The 21354-nt window shown below is 31.4% G+C and overlaps 1 protein-coding gene across 3 annotated transcripts in view; it reads left to right on the top strand.

Moving 5' to 3' along the window:
• The window catches only part of LOC128994134 (carboxyl-terminal PDZ ligand of neuronal nitric oxide synthase protein-like), a 322594-nt gene that overhangs the window by 236006 nt on the left and 65234 nt on the right, over window positions 1–21354 (top strand). For 2 of the 3 annotated variants that reach the window (XM_054418431.1, XM_054418429.1), the window contains exon 5: window positions 4876–4984. In XM_054418431.1, coding sequence (XP_054274406.1) covers window positions 4876–4984 — 109 coding nt within the window. Of the gene's footprint in view, window positions 1–4875; window positions 4985–15725; window positions 15967–21354 lie in introns of those variants that run through there. The other variant, XM_054418430.1, reaches the window with a different exon arrangement.

The raw sequence follows: 21354 nt of genomic DNA, 5'->3' as shown, positions 1-21354 counted from the left end.
GGCCGTGTACTTACTACGGGGTACCCTATACATATAAGTGCTAGATATTAATTTATTTTCCTTGCTGGACTGAACAACAAGTAGGAACTCAGATACTAATTATTATTGACTTTAACATACAAACAATACCCAGAGTAAATTAATAGTCAATGATAAGGGCTTTTTGTAGAAGGAGTTCTACAAGAAGGCGCATGACTCATTTCTAAATCATGTAAATAGCTACAGGAAAACTTTGAAACGCCGAATTACGATACGATGGAAAATAAATTTAAAGGTAATGCTATTACATATTTCAATGCGGTGTGTTAGGAAAGTCCCAGAACGGTAAGTTTTTAACTATTATAAATCTGTATCAGGTGGTTTAAAACACCGCCATTCTAAATATAGTAAACTTTTTGATGTCGCGTTTGCTTCATATGTTTTTACAAGACCTTTAATTTAATGAAGTTTATATCAACCAGAGAGCACAGAATATAAATCTATTCTGTGCTCTCTGATATCAACCTCTGATCACATTTCAGATTTTCCACATGAGACGAAATAAACTGTATCAGCAATCTTACACATACTTTCTCAAGTTGCGTGTAATTAATCCTTATCATGAACAAGTGGTGGGAGTAACTGTGGCATTTTATTGGTAAAATTTCAAAAGTTGCCTTAAAATTTAAACCGTTATTTTTACAGTATTTGGGGTTTTACCGTTTTGTTAAGAATTTAAGGGGGAACTTACAAAATTTTAATACTGTAAATAAAAATTGTGTAGGTCATTTTCGTGAAAATCCTACTTTACACGACGTTGAAGGTATTTTTTGGAAGCCACCAATACAAAATACAACTTTTACCCGCCCTAAGATACCTTGGACCCTCTTAACAAGTTTCATCAAAATCAGATCATAAGTTTAGTCTTTAGCTAGTTTTGACGAAAACAATACTTTCTCCATATATTCTTATGAGTATCAAAAGTATACCAATTTATATTGGTGTATAACAGTTAACGTGATACTTTTCTAACAAACTGTATATTTTTAATAATGAAGTTCCATTAAACTCAGCAAATATTTCCAACAAACATGACTTGTATTGCCAACAGTGTAGACTGTAGAGCACGCAAATCCTGAGAAGAGAACTGTAAGCTGAGTATTACTGCGACTTAGTAAGCATTCTGTTAATTACTTGATAATAACCTAACATTAAGTCTGTTTGGTAAATTTGTAAATCAAATAGAGGCTCTTATTTTGCACAATTAAGATTTTTTCACAATGCATTAGTGACGGATTTTTTGTTGGAATGTGGGTATATCTATATACTCTACGTCTGCGTATTAAAACAGAAAAAAAAACTTAAAATTTGGCTGTGATTTTACTGTTTAAATTTAGGCAGTTTTTTTACAAATTTGCAATAAAAATGTTCAAAGAAACCTTGAAAAGATAAATTGAGTGACACCAATAAAATAACATTAGTAGATTAATTTTACGTTTACTGGGGTGTTTTTAACTGGAATAAAATAAAACTGTTTTTTTTAAAGTGAAAAATAATAGTAAAATAACTTTCATACAATGGCTTTAGTGTCGCGTGGAGTTCTTTTATGTATAAAACGGGGCGTTTTTAACACAAATTACATCTACTAACTGTTTCTGTATATGTTTATTATCAATCTTGAAATGAAATGAAATGAAATGAAAAAATCTTTATTTTACCAGGCAAAGTTAGGGCCACATGGCCCTCTCTTACACTTAACCTGACAAACTTAAATATAAATAAATAAAAATACAAAGACATTTCTTAATCGAATATAAATATATATATTTAACACATCAAGAACACAAACATTCAAAACAAAAATTCAATTTAAAAAATAGTAATTATTATAAATAGAATATACAAAAGAAAACTCTCACACGCACACGCAACAGTAATCGCGCAAAGATCTTAAACATCAATCTTAAACATTGGTTGCGTTTGGAAGAAAAAATATGTAGAATCTAATTCACAATAAATTCCTAACAACACTAAGCCGTGGACGAAAAAGTAAATATGTATAATCTAATCGGTATTGAAGTAGAAGAAGTAGGATTGCCGTGACGCTACTAATAATTAGGGTTGCGTTAAAACATGGGATAAGGGAGTCTGTAGTATGCAGCAGATTAACGGTCAGTGTAGGTAATCTCTGATTCGTTAACATATGCGCAAGGGACAGCAGCAATTACTGTAGCAGTGGAGCACCAATTAGACCAATGTGCAGACTAATGGGTTCCATGTCCCTCCCTACAAGTCCTCGGAGAATAAATTACTAGGGTAGGTAGCTAGACTGGTACATACTACGTACGTGAAAAGATTAAGGTGAAAAATGGAAATCGAATTATGACCTTAGTTGAGAAACGATGAGTTTACTATGTAAGCCAATATTGGGAAGGGACCTATGTTATTTTCTTCCAACATCCTTCTGCACAAAAATTAACTTGTATTTGAAATTGGTAGACACATCTTTATGATTTTTATCAACATCCTAGGATCAGTTTTAAGCGTCACTTACTAAGTTAACTTTTTTTGGCCCTTCGAGCCGGATTTAAATAGGACCAAATGTTAAAAGATTAAAATTATAAACGGTAATAAATAAAATTAGAATCTCTTGTTTGGTACTGATTGTATCAACAAATATTGTATGGAAATTTTTTTTAACTTCTCTTGTAACATTATGTTTCTTGGGACAGTTATAGTATGTAACATAGACTTAATTTATGGAATCTACATTAAAGGACTCGCCTTAAAGTATGAAGGATTCTAATTCAATCCCAAACGGTGTCAATTTCTACCCCATTAGCTGTTAGATAATTTTTTTGAACCCAATATTTTGACCGTTCTCTTAGGTCAATTGTAAACATAATAACTATTTTGAAACACTCAGCAAATTAAAACAAAATTGGCTATGAATTATAAGTGCAAGGAATTCATTATGTAGAAAACACTAAAAAAACGAGATCAGCTTTTGAAAAATAATAAAATATTTACAAGAAACGTTTATTATATCGAACTGGTATTGAAATCGTGAATATGATGAGCCATTAGGCACATAATCTTTGAGTTGAAATTTTTAAATCTTCGGAAATTAAGAATGTTAAGTTTTTAAATAACTCCTGTATTATTTTGCAATTGCTTGAATTAGAGCAATATGTACACTTGTTCATTATAAAGGAAACTCTTATCTAAATGAGAAATATCCATGAATAAGCAATCTTTACGAATTCACTTACATTTCAAAAGGATAATTAAAGAAACTTTCACATATTTTTTTACCGTAACTTGCACTTTGAATAACTCAGAAAGTTCATTGGAACTAATTAACGAATTAAGAATGTTAATCTTCTTTTAACCTTGGTATGCTCCCAAATATTACAACTGTATTTTGTTTACCCTTAAAATATTCTGCATTCAAGCATAAATGTCAGGGGATGTAACATGTTTAAAAAATGTAGCCTAAATTTTAATGTCAAATTATCTAAAGTTACTCGGTCAAGGTATTAATATTTGATCATTTACACACCGTCTTTAACAATACCAATACATCAGTTATAGTCCAAAAAGTTTTTCAATTTTTTTTTCAATAAACAAGTGACATAAAAACTTTTTTTTATAAAAAAGTTAGTAAATATTTTTGGAAAATGTGTAAATATTAAATCGCAATTTGAACACAAAGAATGGTAGATTCCCAGCGATGCATTAACACACGAAAGGCCACATCTGGGATATGAATTATTAATGCGATACACTGAAAGGCGATTCCTTTTGCTCCGAAGACTCTTGCCTCTTACAATCTGCAATGCAGGCAATCATGGTCCGTTCAGTGCTTTTATGATGTGTGGTTGTTAGTTTCACGTTTTTATTTTGTTTAGCAATCTTTTCTATGTGTTAATCAACCAAAATGATTTTTCAAAAAATTACTTTTGTTTTTAAAAGTAGTTTGTAGTGGTAATGTTTTTTACACGTACTTTAAGACATCCTATCTGCATTCTGATTACGTTAAGGATTTGGTTATGAGTTTTTTTTCTTATATTTTACTTAAATATTAATTTCAGTTAAAGTTTTCTAAGCTCTCATGTGCGTGATTTGCTGTTGATAAAAGTTTTAACTTTTGTTTTGCAGTTTACTATTTTAATTGGTGTATTACACTTTTTAGTACTTAGTATTGTAAAATGGTATGGTAAAGTTTGATTTCTTTATAAAAAACATTTCACAAAATGTATGTTTATTTCACCTTTGATTATAATATGTGTTTCACTTTTTTCTGAACGTTACATGTTTCTTTACCTGTCCATACATTTTCGTCGTCTAAAAAGTTATTGCTTGAAAGTTAAATTTTTGTTTGTAGATTGTGTTTTATTAAGTGGTATTCTCTAACGAGTTTTATTCTTGCAATAGTCCAGTTTTTTTTAAAGTCCTCTAATACATTCGAAATAAAATTCTTGCCAGAATTTTGCTGTCTTAGTACTTAAAACTCAAAATTGCCGAAGAAAACATTCAATTTTACTGATTTTACTATTTACATAAAAAAAACAACTAACATTCTGATAGAAAGCTTTAAACAGCTATACCTACCCAACTATAACCCTAATTAGTGGTGGGTGCCTCGTACCCCGAGGTCCCGGGTTCAAATCCCGCCAATCAACAATGGGTTCATCTATTTGATAATGCCGAAACTCTACTTTAGGACTAGCATATAGTAATGTGCAAAACAGTTCCGGGCTAGAACCAAGTATCCTAAAATGTGCAGGTGGCATATAAAAATAAAATAAAACTATTGCCATAATTTACCTAAGCTATCCTGGATCAAGATTGTCATTAAATTGATTCGTAAATTTAATGTTTGTTTTGTTGCAGGATATTTTACGTATCCCACGACTCACAAGATCTCAAAATCTTCAGCTACATTGCGAGAGATGGCGCTACCAACGTGTTCAAATGCAACGTCTTCAAATCCAACAAGAAGGTATGTTTATGCTTAAGACATTTTTGGAAATATTCATTTTTAAGAGGTTTTTATTTTTTATTTTTATTTTGCATTTCACTAATCGTTTGGACGGGCTATTTAGTAGGTTCCCAACATAATATAAATTTCTACTCGTACCTAAAGTAAACTAATTCAAATTAAAAGATGTTTTTTTTTACTAGAGAAAATCTTTTTTAGAGTATGAATTGATCAAGTAGATTTAAAAGAATTTCAAAATACTATTTGAAAACAGTTTTGTTTTTATGTATTTACGAAAACGAAAATTGTATTTCATAGTTCTGTAATGTTTAATGATTCCTTTAATGTTTTGATTGACGAGACCGTAAAACCAGAACTGTAGATGCTTAAGTAAGGAAAAGTAACCGCTAGAAAATATGAATTCACTTATGGTTTAGAAAAAAATAAAATAAGTTTTTTTATGAAATGTATTACTTAAATTCGTAACCGATTAGGCCTACAATACTTGCTTGACGTCTGTGAGACCTTTCAGTATTAATATGAATAAGACTTTTTCTGTAATAGACTTTTCGATAATCTTAATATATTATAATAATTTATTAGATTATATTAGTTAAAAAGTCTAAAACAAAAAAACCCTCCTTTGTCATTTTAGGTTAAAATTTAAGTTTAAATAGCCAGCTTAATCGAAATAAGCTCCAAACCTTAATTTTAAAGGTTTAAGTACTTGGGTTGCCTCGAACTATTTGCTCGTGTCAAATAGTTTGGTCGCGCGCAAGCTGCAAGGGGCAATGTTACATATAAATGGTGAAGTAACATCCAAATTGGATCGATGTAGGCTGTTAAGAGCGCTTTGGCCGTTAAAAGCACATACTCGGTAATTAACAGGCTCCAACCCTATTTCGCGAGAACATCGTTTGGCGACAAAGAGGCCCTAAGTGAGTTAGTGAGCGACAAAATGGCTAGACTTCTCCGCCTCTAAACCTGCCTTATGGCGGTATTCATGCTTTGATTGACTGTGTGAAAAAATTATGAAGAAAAGGTGTACAATTTTTAAAAATCTCCAGGTATAAATTTTGTTTTAAATATTGAATACCTCACTAATCAGATTTTTACGAAATATTCTTTGCGTTAAGAAATCGTTTGGAATATTATCAAAACTCAGCTTAGGGTTTAAATATTTAACTATCTGTGGGGGGTTTTGAGGTTTTTATGTGTAGTGCACACATATTGTACAACAATATTGTATTATATTATAATACAACCACATATTAAGTAAGTAATATAATTATAATTTATCCTACTAGGCCTACTACGGTTGAAAAGTCTAAACCATAAAATTTTATCAAAACCGTAAATCCATGATTTAACCCTTTTTTGAATCTGATCTTGATCTACATTTACTTTGTTCTACCGATAAAATGTTCAAAAAATGCTATCAAGCATATAGTTTGTGAAAAATTTAGACCTTAAAACCATTGAGTATAGACATAGACATAACATAATGTTAGGTTTATACTCAATGTTAAAACTAAGCTATGTTCTTAAGTAGGCACTGCTTATAAATTTCAGGTTTGCCTGACAGTGATAAATTTAAATGATTCGTAAAGGTCAAAAGTGGGTTCAAATATCCTGGAAATTTCCTATTGTGCTCTCAAAGACACATATAAAATCCAATATCACAAAACGATTCTGACTTTTCCTGAAGCCTTACTTCCTACAGACACGTTCATCTTTCCAGTGAAAGATCTCTGCTCTTTTAAAAGTTCCTTGACGACCTACTTAACCTTTTAAAATAAAAAAAGAAGTGGGGGTATAGTGCCCTTAATATTTTTTTAGTAATTCATCAAATTGGAGGCATTATAAATTTATCTTTTTCGTCTTTTTCGTATTTATAAAATAATCTATATATTATGAGAAGTTGACCGAGTTTTAAGGGCTTAAAATATCCCAAAGGTGCGGCCAGAGTTGATCTAAATTTAATGGCAAAGTGTAACTTTGTTAATATGCGCAACCCAGTTCAAATAATTAAGCGGGTTTTCCATAAAGGGAATCAGCTATGGTAAGACCTAGACCCGGAACCGATCGTAGTGGGGTCTTGGACCAATCTATATTTTCTTTTTGGACCTACAGGACAATAGCACAATTCCGTTCAAATCCATTTTCGATGACTCGAGTAGATAATATTTGATTTTGATGAAATTTTGTACAAACTTGTAAAGCTGTTTTTTTTTTTCTAATCTGTTCGTATTCAGTGTGATTGGACTACAGGAACTGGGTTTTATGAGGGTTATATAGTTTACAAATGGGGTATTCCCATTTTTAACCTTCATACATGAATAAAATATTGCAATTTAAGAATCTGTAAGAACCATCAAAATAAAATTAACAAAATCAATTCTTCAGACTAGCCGGGTACCTTCGATTATTTATATTCTTCAAAGTGTTGATACGAATTTTCATATGCTATTAAATTGTTACAAAAATAAACTTTCCAGTGTCTGTTTTTTAAGTATTTTTTATCATTTATCTGCTTATATTAATCACAAAATCTTTCAAAACAACGCCATACGACACAATTGGTAATATTAGGTTTTAACAGGTTGTAAAATATAACAATACAATCTTTAAAATTCTTTATCGTCAACATGCTTTATGACAATATTGGCCACTAAAGCGTTGAAGTATTGTATTTTCCTGTATTGTGTATTTGGTTTCCCTCAACTACACAATATCGTCCATTTCAATAGTAATTTCATTGTTACAATATTGGCGAGACTGTGGCTACTTTATTGCTACAATATATTTCGAAATGTCAGTTTAGCACTCTCTACATAACAAGCAAAGTGCTATAAATGGTGTTAAAAGTTGATATTGTTATCAATTATAACGGTGCGACAGTTGTAGTATTTATGTTATTAACATTTTTGGGGTTTTACATTGGTGAAAACCACGTAATTTTGGCCTTTTATAAAACGCAATCCAAACTACAAGTATAGTCATTCACTTGTAAGGTACAAAACTAGCCGTATAATCAGCAGGGATCTTAACTTTGCTTTTATTATTGATCAGCTGATTTTTATTGTTTGCGTTATTGTCTACCTAAAAATATGCTTTCCATGTTTACTGTTTCTAAGACTCAATATGTGTTTATTTAAAATGTAACACATGTTTTTAACAGACTCAGGATACTTAAAAACAAATCATAATGCCAATTGTTATTAGGACGGAAAGGGTTAAAATTGACTAATGCACATTATGTACTAATTAAATGTCCATAAAGTTGATGGAAATAAAATTGACTAATGCACATTATGTACTAATTAAATGCCCATAAAGTTGATGGAAAAAGTATCTTACATTTTAATGCAGTTGATTTATTGGGTACTGGAATTTCACCTTGAAACTTAATTCAAACATTTCCTGACATAAAACAAATATCCAGTATAAGATATTAATATTGTATATACGGTATATACAAAGATACAGTATATACTTTGATACTTATAGAATACCTTTTAATTTCACACGTTTTACTCCTATTGAAAACTCATATTTCTTTATGAAAAATCGCAAGACACTTAAAATTTCGGTTGCGTCCAAAATATACCTCACTGGGTATCAAGGCATGTATTAACTTGTAAATAGTGTACTTATATCCGACCCGTACAAATTTAGTTTTTATGTTATGTAACCATTGGGAAGTGTTAAAATTACATGTAGCATTAAAAGGAAATATGTGTTGTTTTGTTCAAAGACAGTTGTTTTGTCGAATACGTTTGAAGTGCTGGCAGTCTGCCGTCGAAGACAGCCAAATTCCCCGTCTGACCTTCAATTATAAAGGTGGATTTCCAAAAGCTCAGTACATACAAAAGCTCACGTTACCTACAAAAGTTACTGTTCTGTTCCATGTATAACATGTCGAGTGTATTTATTAGATTTGTTGATGCAACAAAATGCATTTCGGTTCGTTTTGACCCTCTGGATGTTGTCCTACTGATAAAAAATTACAAAATAACTACCTTATTTTCTCAAACCATATTTCTTTGTTTAAAAATATGCATGAAATATTTTATCATACACATTTAACCATTGATTTATAGTTTCTCTTCTTAGTTTTTGGGGGTATCAAGTTTTCTCGCCTCAAAATTGACTGTCTTTAACGTAAACAAAATTTTTTAGTGTAGCCTACATATAAAATATGACTTTTTATTTATTTATTTTTTATAGGTCTCCAAAGAACACATATTTTACTTGTAATAAAATTTGGAAAAAGAATGTTACGCAATCCAATAAGAAAAGCTCATTTCTTTAAAATATTTTAAAATTTGAATCTGCAGGATGAACCTATAAAAACAAACGTCATGTTATATTTAGTTTAAAATAATTACCTGGCTTGAATTTAGAACTTTTAATAGCTTTATTTTAAACTTAATAATTAAAAAATTACGTACTTTTCTCAGCACGCTGATTGAACTATGAAAGTTGAATGAGTTCTGGTCATCAGGTATGTGATGGCTGGCATTTTTATCACGTGAAAAATTAAATGTCGTGGTCAGAATAATATCGCTTGAATTCAAAGAACATTGTTAATTCCAACAAAAATATTAGATTTAATAAATTGGCATTTTATTATTAAAACTTTAAATATTTCACTTCTAGATTCAATCCCACCTGTGCCTTTAGTTGATAATGCATGGTTGGTTGGTTGGTTGGTTGGTTGGTAGATAACAAGAAAGAAAATACGAAGGTATGACATCATCATAAATCCAATAACATACATTGACGGTTCAGCGCTTTGAAAAGTGAAATGGATTCATGTGTCTATCAATGTTTCTACGTATCTCATTTATATTTAAAATTACGGTTCGCAATATTACTATTTTCTTTTGTTATGTCTCTTGTGTAATAACTTGGTACATTTATTTGTAGCTCCATTTGTTTATAGTTTGAGGAGAGAACGTAAAAATGTGTTACGCGCACAGGTGGCCAGCCTGTAGTGTTGTACACTTGAATTGCCCTTTCTAACTAAAAAGTCCCTCTACTCAATTTGTTTAAATATCATGAATAAGAAGTAACGGTTTCGATTAACGTAAGACAAATATATTATAACAATTAATTGACCTATATATGTGATTTTTCTTGGCAAATGTTTAACATAATCATTAAAAAAAGTTCATTTAGGAAATCGTAAAACTTATCTTTAAAAATACTTAAGTAATATATATGATTGTGTCAAAAATAGTGTAAAATTAATAACACACTCGCCGTTGGTCATTTTTATTGAAGAGAGAACATTTGGACAGTAATTGTATTTCCGATACCGACAGAGAGGAAAAATGAGTGAAAATGTTTCCTCCGTTTTCGTAATATTACAGAATATATTCTATTTTATAATTTTTGGTTTTTCACCATCCACTCGATTAAGCTAAATCGTAGGATATTCAGAACTATTTGAATAATTTTGAACGTGAATTTAACTTATGGAACAAACTTAGTATTATGTTAAACGCCTTCAAGATAAATAATACATACTTTTACAAATCATAATTTATAGCTTATCTGTATATAGTGATGAGACATATAATGGCAAATAGGATCTTCAACAAGCAGTTAAAACCTCCATTTTTAAAATTATTATGTACATATTTAGCAATGTAGGTGTTTATAATTCGAATGTCACGATTTAAAAGCATGTTAACAACCACATTATAGTGATTATTATGGATCACAATATACAGAGTAAATAAAAAGTCAATACAACCCCCCCATCTTATATTTTTCTAAGTAAATATACAGAGATATTCTTTGCGGTGGTCGTGCAATCTTAGCAGGAAGTTTCATTTTATAATTTAGAAAACTTTGAATGTCCGCCAAAAATGGGGAGGTTTGGAGGCAACTCCAAAGGTTTTAATGTAAACCCCCTTCAAGTGATTTTGAAGTGTTGCTTTTGTTCGTAAAATCTGTTTATAACATCTGTTCAAAAACTTATTTTACATCCTAAAGACTTCAAGTAGTTCTTTCCACCCACATGAGTGCCTAAGACGTTTTGGTAGTCTATGAATGATCACTATACAGTACCTTTAAACTAACGGTGATATGACATATCTCTTATAATTGTTTTCTATGAAGGTGTAATTCATAAAAAAAAACTTGCTGTTTTACTTAAAAGACTACAGTGAAATATAAATACACAAAATCTCACTGCTTTTTCATTCTAATTTACAATAACCGACCTTTTCACTCATTTATTTTTCTTATTTTGATATTTCTTTATGTTTTTCCAAATCAAGTTAGTTGTCCTGTCTGCTTTACGTATTGTTATTAAATTACACGTATTGCTAAATGAGATTTACTTAGTTCAAGCGTAACATTGTTTTACCTAAAGCTGGGGTTTCTGCTTATTCAGAGATCTTACATCTCACATTCGGCTAAACTAAAAACATAAGTTATTTTATTAGTGTAGCGTTAATTATTGATGAACCCCATTGAAACACTTTGATAAACAATGGCTTTCCAATTTTAAGTAGTTTTACAATTAAAAACTGAATGATTTTTATACCGAATTTGAAATACTATCAGCTAACTTCCATGCTAAATCCACCTTTCCTGGCCAAATTTAACATTAAAAGCATTCGTGGATCTTTATTGCTTTGAACCAATAAATAACCTCCTCTAGGTTATTCGAGGAGGTGGGCGTAGGTGTGACTCCTGTTTGAAGGATATTTTCGTATGTGACGTCACAAAACATCTGTGGCCCTGGTGGGGTTGACCACTGTATTTTACCTTGAGAATTGCGTTTGCAACAGAAATAGTGGGAGTTCAAAAACCCTCAAATTGAACACGACGTGACATCCCAAGGAAACGCGTATTTCCAATCAAAAGCTCTCCTACGCGTCGTTTTCGTTTAATAAAGTTTGTATTTAACTGCATAACAAGTGGTTTGGTACAACGGTGGTTGAAAACACTGTTTTTAAGCTTATTTATAGTAGTTTAAGCAACGATTGCGTAAAGATAGCGTTAACGACACGAGTATAAATTGGTAAGAGCCTTGGCGAGTACCTTAAATACTTCTACGAGTGTTAAGACTACTTACGTGAGTTGCGTAAACAACTTTACCTACGACCGTTTATTAAAGTAGCCGTTTCACAACAGTTATTAGAATTGAAAAGTATCTCATAACAGCATTGTTTACTTTCATAACAGCATAGTTTTACTCATAACAACACGGGTAACGGACCAATGAGGTTCAAGGATTGAGAGAGGAGAAGTAAAATTGTAATGATTCGAAATTCAACTAATCAACTGTTCAGGCCAATTTAATTGTTGATAGGTGCAATTAATTAGTGTTTGATACAATGTTTCGTTGCATCACTGTCACTGGCAATGAGAGGTTATAAACGAAAACACAACCTCTTTTAGAAGTTATGAGTAGTGATTTTTAGTAATTAAAACAATGTCGTAGGTAAAGTAGTGTACGCAACTCGCGTAAATAATGTTAAAGACACTCGTAGAAGTTATTAAGGCACTCGCCAAGGCTCGTACCTTAAATTTTCTACTCGTGTCGTTAACACTATATTTACGCAATCGTTGCGTAAACTACTATTACCTACGACATTTTTTTATGCCTTCTAACAAACTTATAGCTTCTAAGAGAGGTTATGTTTTCGTTAAGTAAAACAATGCTGTTAAGTAAGTAAACAATTCTTTTGAGTGAATCTGTTGTATTCTGAGAACCTTTGGTTAGTCAAACCTAAAGAGGTGAGTGGTTGGATATCAAAATTTCTGAAAAAAACTTGACGAATGTATTTTAACATATATACAAGCTTAAGAGTCTTTTTAGACAAGTCTACTGTAGGTAGATATTGCTTTAGTATCTACCTTGGCTCTAGATATTTACATTTTCGGGTCTTTTTACAAAACGTATAGGTCTACAATTTTATTAGTTATTTATTGAAATAAACATTTTTGAACTTCGGTTTTTCAAGGTGTGTGCGACATAGCGACAATATTGTTTTTTTTTTAACTAACAAGAAAAATATAAGATATTAAATCCTCACAAATTAAATTTACCAACGATTTAATTTATCTCTGCTCATGCAATTTGAACTGCCAAATACGTTCGGGATCTGTTGCAATAAAAAGAGTACCTCAACCGTTTAAACTGTCAGTTTCAGTTAGCTGAGCTCACATAAAACTATCCAGTAAAATTTTAATTTCAACCGAAACATTTTCAATCACTTGTAAATTTAACCACTGACCTGTTGTCATTATAATAAATCAATATTAAACCGGTCTTGGGTTTTATTCCCTAGTCCCGTTTGGTTTGCAGTCGCAATAAGGGATAACATATAGAGGTCTGTGTAACCAACCATGTCGGTTTCCCAATTTCCCTCTGCGTTTTGCTACGCTGCAGTAATCAAGAAACCTTTGGTTACCCTGGCAACGTAAATAAACCAGCGTATTTAACTTTTACTGGTTGATAGCATTCTTTTTGCTAAAAAAACTTATTACTTATAGATATTGACAGAGGCGGATCAATTTGTTTAGTTTAATAATAGTTTTGTTTTTTTTAGAACTGTTGCTTTTTAGTTTCCGTTAGTTATTCCTGTGTTCGTTAATCTTCGTGAAAATTGTGTAAAAAGTGGTAAATCGAGTAATTTCGCTTTCTTATTCGTCATAGAAATTTCATCTAGGGTCCATATTATTGACCACCGATTACTGAGTTGCGAGCTCACCTCTTACATTACGTACCTATTGCATTGGCTGAATAAGTCTTCGGCAAACCGGAGATATCGTCTGAAGGATAAATAAGCTATTTTCTGCGGTTTTACAAGGATTAAAACGCCAAATCGTTGACGTTTATCAGGAACTTCTACGGTAAATGATGTATTATAAGTAAAATTTTTAAATTGACCCATTTTTATTTGTTAGGTGAATTAAATCTCGGTCTTCATCTAGGGGGTTCCTAGAAATAGAAAGAAATTCCTTCTTCATTTAGGGTCCCTAAAAACAGCATTAAAGCAAAGTTCGAAAACCAATCCCAAAAGACAGACTCTTGGTGAAGTTTTTCAAGCCAGTCTCAAGTGACTGTGGAATCAAAGTTCTAAAGGCAAACCTTTTAAAATCCTTTACTCGACTGAAGGAGACGGATTGAACAGTATGGATATTGTTGTGTAAATTAATACATTATTTTTAAATCAGTAGCTGTGTACGATATTATTTTAATACATCTTACATTAAACATTTTATAAATTGGGTCGAAGGGTTGAAAAATGCAGGTTTTAATCGTGCACAATCCTTAATATAATAAAATTAACAAAAAAAAAAGAATTTCACTGAGTAAAAAAATAATTCCGTTGAAAAGCAAAATACTGGTGTTTTTACCTTATCAGATACAATTTGAAGAATATGACCCTTACTCAAAATATCGCTGATCATCAAATTTTAATTATAAAGCTAATAATTTTTATTTATTTTCAAATACTACGGTTTGTATATTTATAATTGACAAAATACAACATTGCAGTGATCCACGAAACAGTTAGCACTAAACAAAAAATATTTGATATTGGTTTGTAATTAAAATCAACATGTATACACCGACCTGTAAGCTAAGCCGGTGTAAGCCTATGCGGTGTTTGCCGACCACGGCTACCACTTTGTAAAACCAACAAATACAGGGTGTACAGGAATAGACATCTCGTACTGACGTACACTCATACATTCACCTGAGAGATAGGGAATTGACAGAGTTGTATGCGAAAACAGAATTGCAACGAGTCATGCCGGATTTCATGGTAGGTATTTTACGAGTGAGCTATCTATTTTTAAGCGCATGATAATTAAAAGGTAAGGTTCTGTTTTTTACTTTTACACAATTTTTAGTTGGACTCATGAAAAAGTTAACACTGGTTTCGCTTAAAATGACGATTGTGAAATTGTTATCATTAAATGCTTAAAGGTAGTCATTATATGAGTAAAAGTTTATCAGTAAGTATTAAAAAGAATATCATTGAATGAATATCCTAAAAGGCTATCATTAAATGCTTAAAAGGCAATAATTAAATTAGTAAAAGGGTATCATTGAATTAGTAAATGTAATCATTAAATGAGTAAAAGTAATGATTTAAAGTCAAAGAAAATTGCTCTGTCAACTCCTTTTGATTTTTCAGTTTTCAATCTTTTCGCCAGTCAATGAAAAACCCCACACTACTTTTGAGAGTAATCAAAACCAAATAATATTGGCATTAAATGTTTGTGAATATTCTGGGAACGAACCTATCACTCCGATAATGAACCCTGAGAATACGAATCTCGTATTTGTGGACGAAAATCCTACGTGGGCGATAAAAATTATGTCTCTTCTGTTAAGTTGTGATAGAAATTATAAGATTACTAATTGACTTTTTAGGATTGAACTTGTAATTTACACCGAATTATAATCACTACCTAGAAAGGCGTAATGTCAACATTGATTTTGAAACCGTCCCTACTGTTTAGGTGATATAAAAGTTGTATAGGTTTCTACCTACAAACAACCACTGCATCATTATATGATTTACCTAAAGTCATTCTCTAAAATAACACGACTGATTTAGGTTTTACAACACTTTATGAACATTACAAACCAAAATGTAACGCCGCACAATTTCCCTCATTGTCAAAATTTGCAAAGACGAGCGGAGTCTGTAAATAAACGGCGGAGTGGAGGGGGGAGCTTAGCGCCGCGGCGGAGGCAGTACACGACGCGCCGCGGGGCCTGGGGGATGCTCAAGTCGCGTCCTGGCAGTGGTGAGCCGTCGGACATGGCCGTGGCGGTGGACCGGCCCAGGAAGAAACTGTCGTTCAGGGAGCCGGAGATCATGGGGTACTACATGCAGATGAAACAGGGAGTCACCTCCAGGTTCTCCAGGAAGGGGAAGTCGGCCAAGCCGAAGGAGAAGGGCTTCCAGGAGGAAGGGGATGTCCTTACGGAAGTGGCGGATGAGGAGGAACTGGAGGTCAGTTACGTACAAATGTATCTGAAGCTTTGTCTAAACTGTGTATCTGGATATTCAAATGTGTAAAGAAAAAGAACGAGGGGAAACGTGTGAAAATTGCGTATTTTAATAGGGTAAAACTTGTTTCGAGGCAAAATTAATCCAGTTATACCCATTCACTTTTCAATGCCATCTTTGTCTAGAATAGTTATTATGTGAATAGAACCATTCTTTATAATTTTAGACACTAAGGAGTGATTTATTAACCTCAATTCCATCAGAGTTTTCAAAAAAGTAGTTTGTTAATATATTTTCACAAACTTTTTAGTATCTTGTTTACAACCTGACTGCCGTTAAACAATAAATAGAACGGCTGTTAAATTACCATTCACGTTTAATCCGTCTTGAAGAAAGTCAGTCAGCATAATTGGATATTTGAAAATGGACTAAACAAACTAAACGTGAGGAGGGTGAAGTCATAAAGGAAATCACCTTTTTGATTAACATTCGCTGATGAGCTACATCTTAAGCATTAAAATGACACCTCAATCGTAAAAATCTGTTAAGGTAGAATGGCTGGAAAAGGGATGTAACAACAACTTTTATTGTATTAAGTAAGGAGTTAACTAACATTGTGATTCCCGGAATCCGCGATGATTCCATTTCCTGAAATAATAAACTTTAATTTTTACTCAATGCTGTATCCGTCAAAACATACAAGTACATTGTCGTTGAAAAGAAGTTATAAATCTGCTAAGTTTTATGTCTATCCCCAAGAATAATATTGATATTGTTTGCTAATATTACTGTACAAGGTTGATCAGGTTATAGTTAGACATAGGCTTTGAATGACGTGAAAATCTCTTGTAATATACATGTGCACATTACAACTCTAAATCTAAAAATAAGATTTTTTCAATTTATAGCTAAACAAAAAAAACTATAAAATCACCAGACAATGTCTAACCACGTTTGATAAATTAATTGCTACTTCAAAGAACTATCTAGTTTTTTATTGTCTACGGTATTTTTTTGAAAACAAAGAAAGTATAGACTTCACAAACTTGGGATATTCTCGAAGAATAGAGAATACCTTTTTACGGTGATGTATTTCAAAAACATTTCAACTATCTCAAATAAGAGAAAATCCAATAACTATAAGCTATTTTACAACTTTCAAATAACATTTACGTTATTAGTTTCACTGATTATTAGTTGCTCGCGTTTATAATAGGTTTATAACACTAATGTTAAAATATAAATAAAAATGAATATGTTTCGACCTAGACTGTGTGTCGTCAAAGACTGCTATTTTGTGTTGTAGTATATATACAGCGTTGTGAAGTGACTGTACAAGCCACATGGTGTAACCATCTAATAGAGATCGATGGGTGTAACCGGTGGCCATTGGCAATTTAAGATATTGTACGCGGCTGGTTTTGAACCAGCGATGTTTTTCTTTTAGTAAATTGCCACCGAGTTACCATGACTGGTGAATAGTATTTTTATTACATATTTTAATGTGAAAAGTCTATCGTTACACAATAAGTAGTCTATTTTGTAATTTGATTACGTCAATAAAGTAAGTAGGCCCACGATGGTAAAATGTTTCGCGGGACTTCGGTCCAAGAGGTTCCAGGTTCAAATCCCGCCTTTGGGTTTAAATCTCGCCAGGTCACCAATGGATTTTATCGAAGTGATAATGCCACAACCCCTGAGCCTGAAGTAATGTGAAAAACAATTCCAGTCTCGTGCCTAGCGTCTTAGGGAAAAAAATAAAACAATAAAAATAAAATAGTTTTTAAACTATGGTAAAATGGTAAGAAATGAAAATAAAATGGTATTATGAAAATGTTCCATGTATGGGTTAATAGGTAAAATAGAAATATAAAAACTGATAACAAGGATAGGTTATATAGCATGACCTAACTTTGAGAACATACATCACTGTTGCAGTTTCAAACAAACAAATTTGATGAAAAAAAACAATTGAAAAATATTATTGTTATTTGAAATTTTGCAGTAATGTGACAATAATTGTGACATTACCATTTTAGAAAAAAATACGCATAATACTCGTAAATTTTAACAAATGTAATGAATCGCATTAGCATGTTTTGCTCCAACAATTTACACTAAGTAAATAAACGGGTGTTGTTGAATCTCAATAATAAAACCCCTAAACTCCTCTTGGGATACATTGTTTAGTGTCATTAATTTTATGTATTATGGGCTGTGTTTGGTCTGTAAATCGCCCAACGAAATTGCTCTACTATCGAAACAATAATTATTCAGAATTTATGTTGCGTACAATAATGGTACAATCCACATTTTGCGCGTTGCGACGATTCTGCAGTACTTCGAGTTATTGAGTTTTTGTGTTGAATGTTTAGTATGTTTCCTAAAAATATAAGTAAAATGGAAAGTACCCAAATAAATATTGGTAGGGTTAAAATGTGAGTTGTAAAATAAAATAATCCAGTATTGCTCATTAGAGAAACGTAGAGACTTATTTATTGTACCATTTTCTATTTAATTTAAATCATACGTGTGTTTAATACATACAAACTTAAAAATTGTATCTCGGAACATTAACAGTGAAACAATACACTATGACTATGTATACTTTTTCAATTATTAATACATTGATAGAAATTTCAATTCAAACGTAATGTGTTGAAAACAGATGAACTACTACATGGATGAATATTAATTACAATAAAATCATTCTGGCTTTACAGTCTTAAGCTATATGATCGCATTTATGACAATATCTCTTAAATACCTTAATCGTTGAAATAAAAAGCTTAAATCAGTTTCCACATCACTGTTGCAAAATCATAAACTATTGAGATGGTATTGAAAGAATATTCTTATCAAATTAAGGTATTATGGCAAATAAAATATTCACTAGATGCTTTATGTTACAGGCATGCAAATTTAAAAAAAATATCCGCATCAAAGCTTTTATCCACTATAAGTAGTACTTTCACGGGGACCTAGGACGATAGGCTCCAGCCCTCCATAGTTTTGTACATTACTACGCGTCATTATTACATAGATAGATAAAATCCATTGGTGATTGGCGGGAATTAAACCCGGAATCTTAGGCTCCGAAGCCCCGCGCTATATCACTAGACCAGACTACTCCCAATTATCTATTACAATGTGTACTGCAAACTTTATCATAAACAATAGTAACGGCATACAAAATTGTTTCAATGTACTAATTACTGCACAGTTTTGGAAACTCAACTGCCACCAATAAGACAGTCTGGGCAAACTAAATTCCTGAAATGACGTCTTAGTTTTGACTATATATGCCTAAACTATTTGTAGAAATTCTTATCGCAAAAAGGATTAACAAAAGGTTGCATTGTTAAGGAGGAGTGGGGACTTTTGGGAGAATACTCATCTCAACATGGCCTAACAGCATAGAAAAATCCAGCTTTCCCAAAATTACTTCCGACATAAAACTTTTATTGACTGGGCTAAATGCAGTGGTACCAATCAGCATGTCTTTCAGGTATATTTGAACGACTCTGTTCGGCGAATCTTACTCAAAGGTATTAAGCATGAATAATAAAAAAAAAACTGCACGGAATAAAATGTTGATGTTATAAAATTATAAAAACATATTGTAAACTCTCGGCGGCGAAATATACTTAAAATTTAACCTTAAAAAAGTATTAGTTCAAGGTAGAACAACTTTGCGATAAAAAAAAACGTACAGAAATTTTGTAGTTGGCTCACGGCATCCTTTTTGGCTTTTAGTTGTTTGAAATGTCATATGTTGTTTGCTCCAAAGAAAATTAAAACACAGTATTTAGTGGATTTGTTGAACTGTCGTTTATGTTTGAAACAGTTCTTTTCATATTTTTGTTTGGATACGAATTACAATCTTTAATTGATTGTCGATGTGTAATTTCAGTGGTGCTCATGTTTGTGTTGGTTAAGTCAACTCAGTTTAAAATACTTCGCAATCATGTGAAAATGTATTTTTCCATTTCATTTTAAGAGTGATTAGTACCTACTTGAACTTTCCATTACAAAATTAGGTAATTTCAAACACGATACAAAGCATTGTTATTTTAAATGAATGTTAAATACGTTATTTATTAACTTCAATAATGTTTCAATTTATATCAAACCCTTTAAGTAAATCTTCCGTACTAAAGTTAATCGAAGAAAATAAATTGAACACGAATCAAACAAATTAAAAAGAAGGGAATATTTCTCTTGAATTATAACTTAGATGAATAATTTAAATGTAAATTTCCTTTGCAATAAATTCATTGCTTGGTTAAGAACTTTCCGCTCTCGCAATGAAACATTTGTCATATTTTAAGATTCGTTTGGGAGTTTGTATTTCAAAACAATTTATTTCAGAGTTTTAAATAAAGGGCAATGTTACATTTCAAAACTGCTTTATTATTTGAAATTATGAGTTTATTTATAAATGCAAGTTAATACAGTTTCATAGCCTAAAATCGAGAGCTTTATAATACCTTATAGCAATTCATAACGTTATATCAAGAAAAGATATTATGGGTGCCCCATAATAAAATAGCTTAAGTAATGAGTATAAAGTAAAAGTAAAAAAAAAAAAATGAAATATTTTTATATGCCTTTTGAAATAGATATCCGTTTTTAAAATATCTGTAAAACTTCTAAAAATATAATTTTGCATACAATTTCAACATACATTCGAAAAACCAGATATTAAAAATACTTTTTGTTTCAAAATAAAGGGTCATTTAATTTAAAATTGTTTATATAAAATTAGAAATGTTTTTGTCATGTAATTAATAAAAAACTAAATGGTCTCATTTTTTAAACAAAAACATATTTTATTAGTATTTTCCGTATACACCTACTTTTAATCGTTTAAACCATAGTTCACAAAGACAATCATTCATTTTTTTTAGATATAAAATTGTTTTCTAAAAACAAAATTACGTATATCTAGCTAACTAGGCATTTATTAATTTTTTAACTATTACTCTTGGGTTTTTACCATTTCTCGGATTTTGGCTGTTTACTTATAAAAACTAAATACCATCCCGAGTATTTAATAGTGTAAACCGACTAAATATTCATTGCAAAAATTTTAAAATGTTAAAAAGATATTTGAAGTTAATAATATAAAGTGCAATCCAAAAAAGGGCCAAACCTGAGTTGGGAAGCCAGGTTAATGTTTAAGTTGCTCCCTGATAAATTTTAATGCTCGCGCGTTAGAATGTGCGGCTTTCTCTGCGACATTATTGCTTCAATTTGCCTTAATGCAACCTCACTTGTATTGTGTATTCAAAGGTTTGCTATTGCGTTATTTCAAACTCTCTACATCGTATTTACATGTTGTTGTATATAAAAATACGACATTTCTGAAATTCAGTACGTAAGGGTTTT

The sequence above is a fragment of the Macrosteles quadrilineatus genome, unplaced genomic scaffold, assembly GCF_028750875.1.
Source record: "Macrosteles quadrilineatus isolate MER2022 unplaced genomic scaffold, UCM_ALF_1.0 Scaffold_5__1_contigs__length_97177068, whole genome shotgun sequence".
NCBI lineage: Eukaryota > Metazoa > Arthropoda > Insecta > Hemiptera > Cicadellidae > Macrosteles > Macrosteles quadrilineatus.
The sequence above is the reverse complement of the archived record's forward strand: the minus strand, read 5'-3'. Positions and strand labels throughout refer to the sequence as shown.